General features: G+C 39.3%; 3 protein-coding genes across 7 annotated transcripts in view; 1 reads left to right on the top strand and 2 right to left on the bottom strand.

Moving 5' to 3' along the window:
- pip5k1ca (phosphatidylinositol-4-phosphate 5-kinase, type I, gamma a) overlaps positions 1-3,195 on the bottom strand; it is a 51,335-nt gene extending 48,140 nt beyond the window's left edge. For 2 of the 3 annotated variants that reach the window (XM_034229864.1, XM_034229866.1), the window contains exon 1: positions 2,847-3,195. In XM_034229864.1, coding sequence (XP_034085755.1) covers positions 2,847-2,985 — 139 coding nt within the window. In that variant the 5' untranslated portion in view covers positions 2,986-3,195. The remainder of the gene's footprint in view (positions 1-2,846) is intronic. The other variant, XM_034229865.1, reaches the window with a different exon arrangement.
- A 2,443-nt stretch (positions 3,196-5,638) lies between these two features.
- On the bottom strand, positions 5,639-10,537 carry gpx4a (glutathione peroxidase 4a). 3 transcript variants are annotated; one of them, XM_034230006.1, is made up of 7 exons: positions 10,372-10,537; positions 8,028-8,122; positions 7,796-7,940; positions 7,348-7,499; positions 6,708-6,732; positions 6,411-6,470; positions 5,639-5,964 (listed from the first exon to the last, which is right to left on the bottom strand). In XM_034230006.1, exons 1-7 carry the CDS (start codon positions 10,435-10,437, stop codon positions 5,932-5,934), a joined length of 576 nt encoding a protein of 191 aa, XP_034085897.1. In that variant the 5' UTR covers positions 10,438-10,537; the 3' UTR covers positions 5,639-5,931. The 3 variants fall into 3 exon arrangements, with proteins under 3 accessions (XP_034085897.1, XP_034085896.1, XP_034085898.1); XM_034230005.1 differs by having other exon boundaries at positions 10,345-10,496; XM_034230007.1 differs by lacking the exon at positions 10,372-10,537 and adding an exon at positions 8,454-8,648.
- A 169-nt stretch (positions 10,538-10,706) lies between these two features.
- polr2eb (polymerase (RNA) II (DNA directed) polypeptide E, b) lies at positions 10,707-13,382 on the top strand. The gene is given in 8 exon segments (XM_034229764.1): positions 10,707-10,897; positions 11,834-12,008; positions 12,158-12,273; positions 12,439-12,519; positions 12,644-12,702; positions 12,863-12,941; positions 13,316-13,354; positions 13,356-13,382. Coding segments are annotated over 8 exon segments (633 nt in total). The 5' UTR covers positions 10,707-10,840.
- The last annotated feature ends 242 nt before the right edge of the window (positions 13,383-13,624 follow it).

Below are 13,624 nucleotides of genomic sequence, written 5' to 3'. Positions count from 1 at the left end.
TCCTCCCAGCAGCTATCGCTTAGAAAATGAAAAACCCAGGACAAGCACAAGGACAAACGCTGTGGTGTCTGTTTAGAAAAGCTACATTAGCACACAAACCCCACTTCCAGATTAAAAAAACCCCAGCTGCACGGAAGACGCGACTGAAATGCGTCATCATCTACGTAAAGAAATATGACATTAATGACCTGGAGAAGGATGAACACCCTATAAGTCTTGAGCATTGGCCACCTGCTTACAATCTGTTACTGGCAGACATAGCCACAGAAAGAGAAATAGAGAGACCTTGCAGAGTGAATAAGGAGCAAGCACATAGATGGTAAGTTACACCGAAGGCAACCACCCTTCGTGCCTCCGTCAGCAAATCTGACAGGCCTTGCCTTAAGCAGAGTATAGAAAAAAACATACAGGGGGGAGGACTGATGGATGGTGACAAATGAGTGGCTGTAGGCCAAGGGAATCACTCAGGGAGGACGAGGAGAGGAGATGGGAGGGCAGAGGAGAGGAGGAGATCAGGATGGAGACAGAGGAGAGGAGAGGAGGAAGGAGAGGATAGGAGGGATCTAGAGTCTTATAGCGATAGAGGCTTCCCTGCCGCTGCTGACGTCTTCTCGGTATCTCTCTTCTCGTGTCTCTTCCTTCTCTCTTCACCCCCTTACGTCTTCTCTTCTCCCCCCCACCCCCCCCCCCCCCACCAAGGATCTCCCTTTTCAAGGTAAAAGAAGTATGAGTGTGGGGAAAAGATAAGTGACATTAATGATGCCATGCTGGACAGGAGACTATAGGGACAAATTATGCAGCTTAAGGATGAGAAGCTTTGAATAGGAACGAATGCTCCGACAGATATTTACAGCAAGCATGCACACACACACAAGCAGAGTTTCCACACATTCAGAGCAGACAAGCAAACAGTGAAGCCTGCACTTACACCGGACACAAACCGAGCTCTCAGGTTGACATGTTTCATCACTTGGACATCTACCATCTCTGGGGCCCAATGAGAATCAAGCAAAACCTCTTCAGGGGACATTTCCATTAATTTCTGGTGACCAGTGCCATGTTGTTATTGTACACTGTCGTAGAAATGAGCACAGTCCCTGGGTTTAACATATATTAGCTGAAAAGCCTTTAATGGCCTTTAAGACCATTCACTAACAGATGTTGCATGGGAGTCACAGTGTGATGCACACCTACCCCTCCCTGCTGCAGGGCTTATCAGACAAACTAGCTTAACCTACAAAATCTTTGCATTAAAGGAGCAGACACTGACAGATATACTGTGTATATTAGTAATACAAAGGAAAAAAATCGACCCAACCCAAAGCATTTGTCATTTCAGCTCCAGTTAAATTGGATAACATGGTATCGATGTTGGTGTTGTTGGTGTGTTAAAACAAGAAGCTTTAACAGTCAGCAGTGTTGTGGAGTCCACATTACACTGCAAATTGCACCATACTTGTCGTCTGTGGTTTTATTCAACATATATTTTGCTGTTCTCTGTCATTGTGAAGTCACTCAAAAGACAGTACAGATTGGGGATGCCAACTGTCCATCAACCTGAACTTGGCAGGTTAGAGGGGTACTCAATAATGCATCTGTTTAAAAAGCATGTGGACCTCTCTGTATTGTCTGTCGTTTTTCCTAATATGAAATATAAAAAAGAGGTATATGTACTGTATGTATGAAAAAATAAAACACTGATAGAATATGGCTACATTTTACAATCTCTAGTCCAATTGCCAAATGCCTCAGCCTGTCACAGCTTGCTGTGGGGGCTGCGGTCTGTTCCTCAGCCTCCTCCATGCAGAAATGTGGATTTTCTGGCATTAGTAATATGCAAAGATGGTGGCAAATAGTAAATCCAAATTGAGGGTTTAATGATTTCTTCAGAAACGTAATGAATGTTTTCCTACAGCTTGTATTTCTGACAGGTGGTGATTATTGTGTTGTATAGTAACGAAGTAGATTTACTCAAGTACTGTACTTAAGTATTTTGAGGGAATTGTATTTTGCTTGAGTATTTACATGTTTTGCTACGTTGTACATCTACCCCACAACAATTCACAGGTACATTGTGTAGTTTTACTCCACTACATTTATTTAGAACCTTTAGTTACTTGCAGATTTTGAGTAACGATTTGAATAACATTGAACAGATAAATGAAGACTTTAGTTACACCTGGAGTAAGATAAAAGTAATTAAAATTAGCTGTACCTTTATCAGATGTGATAACACTCTTACATAGTGACTAGTGAGTACTTTTACTTTTGATACTTTAAGTACATTTTGATGCTAATACTTTTGTACTGTTTTCCTACAGCTTGTATTTGTCACAGGTAGTGATTATTGTAGGTGCCTGGAGGCATTTCCTAGGGAGAAGGTGGTCATGCATCCTGCAGCCCTGGCTCTTTCTATATGTCAACCCAGGTAATTAAAGATATGTACAGTCATACTACTGTACATATCATATTGCCCGTTCATATATCGATTCAAGGTTTGTTGTCCTGCTGACCACACACATTTATACCTGCGTGTATTTACTACACAAAGTAGACAGCCACGCATAGCCTATAGGTAGTAAAAACGTTACTATCCAACTTTACCTGCTTCCCACATACATTAAGCTAACAATTCAAAAACCTTTATTTATCCAGGTAAAATCCCATTGAGATCAATGATCTCTTTTTCAAGGGAGACCTGCACTTAACGGTAAGTTAGCTACTAGCTTAACGTTAGCTTACCGATTCCCTGCTAGCAAAGATGAGTCGGGACTTTCTGCTTACAGTAGAGGAAAATGGATGTCAGGTTTGTGAAATAATTACTAAAGACAGACAGATACGGTTACATTTGAAAGTACCCATGTCTCCGGCGTCCATGCCGTAGCTAACTCCGACGACCGTGTCCCCATCATCGGATGCTGCGTCCCCGGACAGCGGGCTCCCGTCCCCGGCCTCCGACAGCCCGACCGCTCCCTCTGCTTCCATTCAGCCTCCCGGAGGAAAAACAGGCAAGCCCTCCGATTGAAAGACCCACAGCGACGGTGCGAGAGCAAAGAGGGGATGTGTTATTGGATAAGTAGCTGTAATCAACCTTAGGAATATGTGATAGTAATCCGCGACGGTCCCTTCATGTGTGCGGTGTTTTCCTCACGAACAGCGTCCGCTCCTCTCCGCTCACCGCACTTGCTGCTGATGGTGCTGTGACTGTGATGGTGCTGCTGCCTGGTTCCGTGCTGCCGGACACTGTGGCTCCCTCTGCAGAAAGTTATGGAGAACTGCAGCCAGGAGCTTCATAGTATTGTTCAGTTTGTCTGCATGCAGAGGTCAGCTTTAAAGGTCCCCTATTTACGGTGGCCCTGAAGTGCAAGTCAAAACAACATTTCACAAAACACTACAAAATTTCACAAAACACTTCAACATTTCATAAAACACAACGACATTTCAAAAAACACTACAGCATTTCAGAAAACGCTACGGCATTTCACATTTTACGGAAAGGGTATTCCTTTAGGGAGAATACTTCTTGTTTGTGATTGGACAGAGCCAGCCAGAGAAGCACTGCTGTGATTGGTTGTTTTTGCTACCAATCAAGAAATTACGCTTCGTGATTGGTCAGCACCCGGCTAACAGCATCACGTATTTCCTGTTTGGTACTGTTCAGCTGTTTCTTCACACATTTTAAACTGAGTTAGAAAGAATGGAAGAAGAGATGGAAATCTTAAGGGAATATTTTAACGAAGGATATACATACGATGTTATCCTCGACATGCTCGACATACATCACAACATCAACATGTCCCTAGAATCAGCGAGTAGTGAGATTCAGGTGATAAGGTGGGCAGGGGTTACCTTGGTTGGTTGTTGGCTAATAGGCCTAGTTACACAAGCCAAAAAGACGTTATGACCAGGGGTGCACATCACTTTTTTGCCCAGGTTCTCAAAGGAGCACCTGGAGATGTTGCTTGGTGCTCATCCTTAAAATGAAATAAACCGCGGGGGTCTTTATTTTCCAGACACATGGCACTGAACACACAGAGGTGAACACAAGACAACATTAGCACGACCAGTAATCCTACAAGCTGTCATCACTACCCTCCTGACTGTAACAAATGAATGTAACTTATTTTATTTGTGTTGTTCATTCATATCTTATTTTACCGTAACATTTATTTATTTATGCATATTTTTTTATCTCGTTTTAAATGATATTTTTGGTTACTGTCCTATACATTGAAATGATTTCAAAACCTGTTTATCCCAATAATTATAAAGGAGTGCCTTGGAAAATATGTGTTTACATAAATTGTGACCAAAACCGTTTAAACTTAGACTAAAGTGAACTATCTAAACACTCAGAGTCCTTTACCTCACTGAGCTGTAGTATCAGCCTCTCAGTCTGACTGGAGAGGACTCTCCCTCCACATTATTGTAGAAACATCTTCTTCTTATATCCGTTAGAGCAGCTAGCACCAGATTCTAATAACAACAGCGCCGGTACCGGTGCACCCTCCCTCTCTCACTCTTTCCCTCGCTCACTCGCACTTTGGCTGTGAGCTGCGGGCGCCAGATAAGCCAACATCCCCCATTTTCATCACTTACAGCGCCCATCGTACAGGGCAAATGAAAACGTGTAACCGGGATGAAAAGGGTGTTACATTTACTTAATTATGAATATTGTTACATCAATGTCGAAAATTAGGATGAGCGCCAACCCTCTCTCTCTCTCTCTCTCTCTCTCTCTATCTCTCTCTCTCTCTCTCCTCTCTCTCTCTCTCTCTCTCTCTCTCTCTCTCTCTCTCTCTCTCTCGCTCTCTCTCTCTCTCTCTCTCTCTCTCTCTCTCTCTCTCTCAGGGGACACATATTGATATATAAAAGACATGAAAAAGTGGATTTTGCATAATAGGTGACCTTTAACGGACAGGGTGGTTGCATGGGGAAACACCTGGATGATTGACATAGTTTTGGAGATACAATTGACTTTATATGTAAAGAGCTAGTCACAGAATGTTTTTAATTAGAGACTCAAGGGGTTTGGGGTGAATCAAAATCTTACTTTGGTTAACTAAACTAAGCCGTTATTGTTAACACAACAGGAACGATAGTAGGTTGCCAACAAAGACAATAGAGGACATCTTCATCACAGCTGTACACATTAAAGCCCTGTCAAATTTGAGCTATAACACATATTCCTTCTTCCCATTGTAGTATTCCCCTCAGGCCAGTGCAACACGTTAGAATACCTAACCTCATCCTTGGTGTAATATTTGTATAATACGAACAGGCAGATTTCTTAAGTCTTCTTCAACCACTATTGTAAATGCACAAACTGTAATGAATCATTACTGTGCCTGTAATCTAAGGTAATGATTTGTCAGTGAACAAAACGGTGACATTATTCATTTTTCAACCCAGAAAAAAAGAAATCTCAGTTTAATTTTAAGCTCCAGTGCTCAACTTTTTCAGTATGACAATAATTGATTTTCTGTCCTTTTTTCACCATTTCCATTACACAGAATAAAAAACTATTTCTCAGGATAAAAAAAACATCTATTCTACATGCAAGCAAATCTCATATGATATAACATAACTTGACAAATGCCAATGTTTTCCTGACCGACAAAAATGATGGACAAAGATGTCATTAGGGCAACATTTTGTGCAATTTATTATGAAAACAATGCCACACATGAAACTGTTAACAGAGGGTCCTTTCCCCTTCTCTCTCTAGAACCAAATGAAAGCAAGTCTGGTTTTCTTCCAAGCAGGTTTGCACGCCATTTTCATCAGGTCTGCTCTGTCCGCCATGCGGGTTTATGAACAGGCCGTCACTGGTCTGGGGGGAAACCCAAACTTTATCCACTGGTGCCAGGGAGAGCCAGAGAAAGGAGCTTATATGATAGAGTTTCTGTAAGTGAGGCATCAATCATCTATTTAAAAGTATTGAGGAAGATCCTTCTCCACCACCTGGAAAAAAGAAGAAGAGAAGAAGTTCAAATCTACTGTCCTAATGAAAGAAGAAGAAGAGAAGAAGCACACATTGTATATACTATTTAAAGAAACGGCTATTTTAACATACACAGACACACATAGTTTATATGAAAGGTAAAATCATGTTAAATGCACAATTATGTCTACACTCCCTCTTGCCCTTTTTATACATTTAAAATCCTAGTTTTAACTTATTTATATTTTTTGCGACAAAATTGCAGAACCTTTTTCTTTCTGTAAACAATGTCTAGATTGTTTCACATATTACCAGATAAGCTCTTTCCTGTGTCACTAGGCCCATAAAAGGCAAATAATTACGCAGCCGTATTTAAAAGATTAAAGCTAAAATAATATATGAAGGGTGCTACAGTCAGGCTATATACACCATACTATCGGTGGCAAATTAAGACAGGTGTACTTACACTTGGATCATTGAGGGGTCCATATCTCTTCATCACCTGACCCTCTCTGTTGATCAAGAACTAAAGAGAAAGATACAAAAAATACAACTCAAAGACATATATTTATAGAGACTTAAAATATGAAATACAATCATTATCTGTTTTACATTTAACAGTTCACAGAGTTCTTCTGTTACGTATTATCTACCCTATATAGTTAGGGCACCTGTTTAACGTTGATGTACATTACAGGAATATAGGATTAAATGTCAGATATAACAACCATTGTATCGTCTATATAAAATGACTGATATTTACCTTGGTGAAATTCCACTTGATACTGCTGCAAGAATGAAAACAAATCACATGTAAAAAAAATAGACTATGATGATCAATAGTTGATTAATATGATCTGGTTTTAATTCAATCAGTTTGTAGATAAGTGTATCATGTCATCATCAATACTGTATACAGGGGCGGTTCTAGGGGGGGCAGGGGGGGCCCAGTGCCCCCTAACCTCTGACCCCCCCTAACAATGAAAGGTTTTTTTTTTTTTTTAAATGTATATTTTCTGGTACTCGGTTTGCCAAAAACCGCAGGATTTTGTTGCTGTAATGTGAGATTGTGCAGACACCCTTATGTAAAGTAGAGATGTAACTGTTCATTGCCTTTATTTTTATATAAATATGGTGTTAGTGCAAACATTGCACTATAACTTAAGCTGAAGCTAACAGTAATAACTATAAGATCTATCTGAAATAAATAAGTGTACTGAAACAAATACCAATAACTGTAATGCATTGTTTTCTTATGCGCAATTACTTCATACTGTCTAGTTCTCTTTTTCGTCCTGCATTTATTGTGCCCGCCTCATAAAATAACTGGCCCCCCAGTGGCCCCCCCAGTCAAATTGGTCTAGAACCGCCACTTACTTACATGTTATAAAATCACTACTTACTTTCCCAGGAACCCTTTCCCATTGGGCTGACTTTTCAGCCACTTCCACAGAGGATGAGCAGTGTCCCCGTTCACATCGATCTTGCTGAACATGTCAAACTGAGCGTTGTAGGAACTGGCGAACTGCTTAATCTGAGTTTCATTTCCAGGCTCCTTCAAAGTAAAACAAGATGAGAGAAATAGACGTGTCAGCAAGAGTCAAAAGCCACGCAGGTTAAAGTGCCCTACTAAACCAATGAAGAAAAAGCAAATGTTGGTTTAGTGTACTACAACGTGATGTCCCCTTCTGTTGAATAGGCCTTTTGCAAATATTAGGGCTGGATTCCATCTTTTGCAATGTGATCTTTCTGTTTACTGTTCCCAGTTATGTGACATTTTCAGATCTCCAGCTTGTGTAATAATGCCTTTTCTAGCTTTGCACATTAATAAAACTCTGATGTGTTTCGTACCTGGTTTCCAAACTGGTTGGAAGGGAAGGCGAGGATGCGTAAACCTCTCTCAGCGTACTTGACGTGCATTTCCGCAAACTGAGAGTAGTTTACTGGGGTTTTACCTCATTTAGAGGCAAAGTTGGTGATGATGACAACATCCCCCCTGAAAACACAAAGAAACAGATGCATAAGGATTTAGTGATGGTATGTTTATGCTTTAGTACATTTAGGGAAAATAAAAAAGACATACCTGTATTTTTCTAGGGAAACCAGATTCCCATCAATATCTGTTGCTGAGAAGTCATAAATAGACGTGGCCCTCTGCCAGTCCTCTGTCGGAACAGACTGTGAGGAGGAAAAAAGTTGAGTTAAGGGAGCTCATTTTCAAAATGCACTTTTATGCTGCTTAAGGAATATCAAATAACAAGAAATATGACCCAGCAAATATATCAGCGACATACGCATTTCCCCTTAAAATGTATTTGTGAAGACAGCAAAGAGAGACGAATCTCTTTTGTATGCAAATATTTAAATACGAATATCTTAAATAATAGAATATCCTACACAACATAAAAAAAGATTAAAAGAACACTTTCAATTATCAATTCAGTTGGAAAAAATGTGCCATCTTCCAAAAGCAACATAATCCAGAGTTTCAGTCCTACTTTTTTCTTACCATAGCCTGCAGCAGGACAGAGAAAAGGACAGTGGACCCTAACAGGCGCATGACTGTCCTTCAGTACGCCCCTCTGAAGGCAGAAAGCGATACAATCTGTAAAGCGCCCGAGTAATGTTCTCTACACCCTCACTGTCAGACCACAATCCGACCACTGAGGATGAGGACGCGATGCAGTGTCCTCAAGTCAAGGGAGCGGGTGATCATTAACCGAACTGATAAGCTCTGGTTCTCCAATAGGTCCCTCTCTGCTGTTGGCTAAAACTTCTACGTCAGACAGACACATGTACTGCGGTCCACAGTCCACAACATTTGGTAACTTCATAATGAAGGTTCTCAAAGTCCTCAGACTCATTAAAAGAGCCATGTGTGGTTGAGCCTCTTGTGGCCAGCGTTAAGAGCAACAGTCTGAACATTACATAAACTACTTATGAGATTAACATTGGAATGAAAAACAGCTTTTTGCAGCAGTGAATAAGCACACATAACCCCTTAAATCTCATAAAAGTCACAAGGCTGCGCCCAAAACACTTGTTTATTCTACCAATTTATCATAGCAAAACAAGAGATTTTGTGATTCAAAATAATCTGTTTTTTTGTACCTGCCCATGGAGTTTTCCAGAATATTTTTCCTGCAAAAACCAATCCATAATAACCAGAAGAATGACCAGGCAAAACCTTACACACCAGGCTGAGTGGTTGAGCAACACACTTATCTGATTTTTTCAAGATTATTTCACAATTTTCTAGAAATCCAGCTGGTTACACAATATAAGCCCTATTCCATACACATCTTTACAGATAATTTACTGTATGATTCAAAATAAACAACTAAAGAGTCAAAACTATAGGCTATATCAATGAAAATTACATAAATAGATAGGCTTTGAAAGATAAAGGAATTTGTATTTTAAACATCCTATTGTGAATTGGAATACACGAAAAGAGAGAATAGAGATATTACACATTTTATGTGTATGATAATTATTATTACATTATTACATTGCATTTAGCTGACGCTTTTATCCAAAGCGACTTACAATAAGTACATTCGACCAGGAAGACACAACCTTGAAGAAAACAGAATCATATAAGATTAAGCAGTCACAGCCAGGAGCCCCCTTCTACTATTGGCATTGTTAACAAGTATTTATTGTAAACTTCTTTGCAAGATTGAACTGTATGAAGTACATTTACTCAAGTAGGCAACTGTCTTTAAATGTAACCTTGACATACTTGTACTTCACTTAAATACCTTTATTTTTAAAGTACTTTATTCTTCTACTCCTCTTTTTATCCCTTATTTTTCAGAGAATTCCCTTCTTTGATTAATATTTTGTGGGACTTATTGTTTTAATGATGCTGGTAAAGTCAATTTGATTGTACTCGTATACTAACATAACATTTCAGCTGTACCGAGCATCGACCTTGTGTTATGAAACCTTCCAATGACTGGTCATGTTGCTGCACTTCAGACTGATAGCCTATCAGCTGACCCCAGCTGCAGCCAGATGATGGGTGGTGCTGCTGCCGAACACATCCAATATTTTACGAGTTACACTAAGTCATATGAACTGTTGAACTATTATTCTCACACTAAAAATCTTAATGAAGTAATATGTAGGTACATATGCTAGTTGCACTATGTAAAATCACGTTAATGAACTTAAAGGCTATGTTATGCAAAGCAACGAGGAGCTCAGATTATTGACGTTTTGGCTACAGGCAGTAACTTATCACTGATATATCACTCGTTATATTGATTAGATATAATTTTAATCGGGAGGACAGCGGTTGTTTCATGTGTCGATAATAGCCTGGCATCACTGTTACGCAGATAGGAAATCAGAGCAGCACGCTCCATACCAACAACCATTAAGGTTTACGTTACCGTTGTGGATAAAACAAAATAAAATACCATCGCCAGTAGTACTCCACTGCTCGCCACCGCTCCGAATGTCAAAATAATAAATAATGGCCTCATCTTGGTTATCAAAGAGGCCACATTTATCTCAAAAGCTGCTCTCGTTGTTGATCCGTCCGCCCCGCAGTTTGTTATGAGACTGCACCGGAAACAGAAGACTGAAAACAAAACTACTGACAATTAATTTGTTTTATTATGATAACATTTTGTGTCATTAAAATGATTATTATAGTATATTTATTATTGTACATATAATACAAATAACAAGTTTAATTTAGAAACGTAGTCTTTATGCTAAACTCCACCCACATTCTGCTACTCAGTTTACACGTCATCAGTTTGCGTCGGTTAGACTGTAACGTGCATAGCGCGTCGCATGTACACAGGAGCTAAAGGGATAAATTAACAAATATAAATAATTGTTTTTGATAAAATATCAAACAAGTTAAACCTTTGAGATACTATGGATGATGAAGAGGAAACATACAGGCTATGGAAGATCCGTAAAACCATCATGCAGGTGGGTTAGATTTCAATGTGTTTTTAGCTTCATGATTTAGCATGTAGCTTAGCTGCGGTGCTCTGTGATGTTAGAAACAACTGAGTTTTATTTGAATTTAGATATTTAGATCAGTGTCACTTCTCTAAATTCCTGAATAAGTTTGTTTGCTTTGCACATTTAGTTAGAATTGTGTTTCAAGAAGCACAATTCTGTCTGCCAAAGTGCCTTTAATCCGGTCAACAAATCTTAACTTTGTTTTAAGTAATAGTAAGTGTAAGTAACTGGCCCACATATGTATGTTGTAGTTTCAGATGATTATGATTACTTCACAACAGAGTTCCCTCGCTAAACCAACAAACGACGCTGCATGAAAATACAATGGAAATACAGACGGTAGTAGAAGTATAGGAATATGACAGGAAATACATAAATATCACATTTTACGAATAAAACAACCAGCCATTGATTCAGAGTTGCTGAAAGAAAACAAGGCTTTCCAGAGTGTCTGGAATTAGTCAGATTCATTATTGGGATCCTAAGTCTATTTATATGAAGAAGGAAAAGCCCATATCCATGATTTATATTAGCCAATCATGGGGTGATTTGAGCAGACCACTGAAGCAAGATAAACTTGAATTTGCTAGAAATGAAATAATCTGGTGTCCGTATTAGAAAGAACGTTTAGTTTTAAATGTAAAATGATGAACCCTTTTCCCAAAATGTCTGTATGTGATCACATGAACAAGTGGATAAATGTACTTTTGTGTGTTTTACACTTATAACAGGTTTGAGCTATTGGAAACATTTCAAATGTTGTCCATGTAGGAAACATTAGAACATTTAAAATCTCAATGTAATCCGGAGAACTACATGGACTAGAAATATTTTGCTCTTGAACATTATGATTTGTACCATACACTCAATGAATTGATGGTTTCATCTGTCCCCCCTCAGCTGTGCCATGACAGAGGCTACCTGGTGACTCAGGACGAGTTGGACCAGACGCTGGACGAGTTCAAGAGTCAGTTTGGAGACAAACCCAGCGAGGGTCGGCCCCGGCGCACAGACCTCACCGTGCTGGTGGCGCACAACGATGACCCCACCGACCAGATGTTCATTTTCTTTCCAGGTAGGTTAAGAGTTATTATTAAATACTAGAGGGATAGAAGCCCTCTGTATAAACATATGAGACTAGTGTGTAATCTAGAATTTATGGTTGTTCCTTTGAAACATTCAGCGTTGTGATATGATTAAGTCGTATTTTTCTTCACTTTGTAGAGGAGCCAAAGGTTGGAATCAAGACGATTAAGATGTACTGTCAGAGGATGCAGGAGGAAAACATTACACGAGCCATCATTGTTGTTCAGATAGGCATGACACCATCAGCCAAACAGGTAAACACACACATTATATATTATTATATTAAACAACTGACGCAAAAATGTATTTGAAAAACAGAGATTGCAGAACCTCTCTTGTATTAATTATGTGACTTTCTTCTCGACCGTTGACTTTTTTTATTTTGCTGTTAACATGTTGATTGAAATGTCTCCCTTCAGTCTCTAGTTGACATGGCCCCCAAGTACATTTTGGAACAGTTCTTACAACAGGAGCTGCTCATTAACATCACAGAGCACGAGGTAAACAACAGACTGATGAATCCACTGAATTGCAATCCCTTTGACACCATATTTAAAACTCTAACAGACGTAGATTCTGATGTAGAATAACATTTTACTTTCTGTATTCTTTTCTGTTTTTCAGCTTGTTCCAGAGCACATCGTTATGCTAAAAGAGGAAGTGGTTGAACTTCTGCTAAGATAGTATCCTTTCACCCACTGCACTGTTGAGATTTGCCGGCAGAAAATGCAATTTGACTTTGGAGTACTTACTATTCATACAAATGGTATAAAATGGCAGTTAATTTACCTAAAGAAAGACACTTTGTTTGGTTTGTTTTACTTCCTTAACGTTTTGTCTCAGTAAACTAAAGGAAAGTCAGTTGCCGAGGATCCAGGCTGGAGACCCCGTAGCTCGCTACTTTGGCTTGAAGAGAGGACAGGTAACTCATCCAGAGGCCCTTTTACTTAAATGCATAACATTATCAGTATTATGTGACTGCATGGTGCTTTATATTTGATCTTGGTAAAATGATTTTCAGTAAAGGAGTGATAACACAAATTGATTTTTATAACCACTACTTGTTACTAGACATGTTGTGTGAAAGACATTTAAATGATCAGTTCGTTTTTCTACGATGTTGGTCCTATTATACATTTCCTCCAGCATTGTTGCTCGTTTCCAAATTGCATCATTTACCTGTGCAAATAGATTTTGCAATACTACTGATAATGGTGGCCAAAAGTATAGACTGGCACCATGACAATAATTCTGCTCCAGGCTAACATTCTGCTTTTCTTTCTACGACTTTTCCAGGTAGTAAAGATCATCAGACCGAGTGAAACAGCTGGGAGGGTACATCACATACAGACTGGTGCAGTGACAGACAGGTGAGTGTTATGGACAAACATGTAGCTTGTTGAAAGGTCGAGACAGCCACACTGACAAAATCCTTTTGATACACAGCGCATATATACTCATGCAGAGGCTGCATTTTTTAGTTGTACTTTATTCCACACATATGTAATTTGTTTTTATAGTATTTACTTTGATGGGAGTTAAGGGATGTCACCTCACTGAGGTATCATACATCCCAGCTCAGACAAAAAAAAAAAAGAGTCAGCC

This window comes from Gymnodraco acuticeps, unplaced genomic scaffold, assembly GCF_902827175.1.
Source record: "Gymnodraco acuticeps unplaced genomic scaffold, fGymAcu1.1, whole genome shotgun sequence".
NCBI classification, from domain to species: Eukaryota; Metazoa; Chordata; class Actinopteri; order Perciformes; family Bathydraconidae; genus Gymnodraco; species Gymnodraco acuticeps.
The sequence above is the reverse complement of the archived record's forward strand: the minus strand, read 5'-3'. Positions and strand labels throughout refer to the sequence as shown.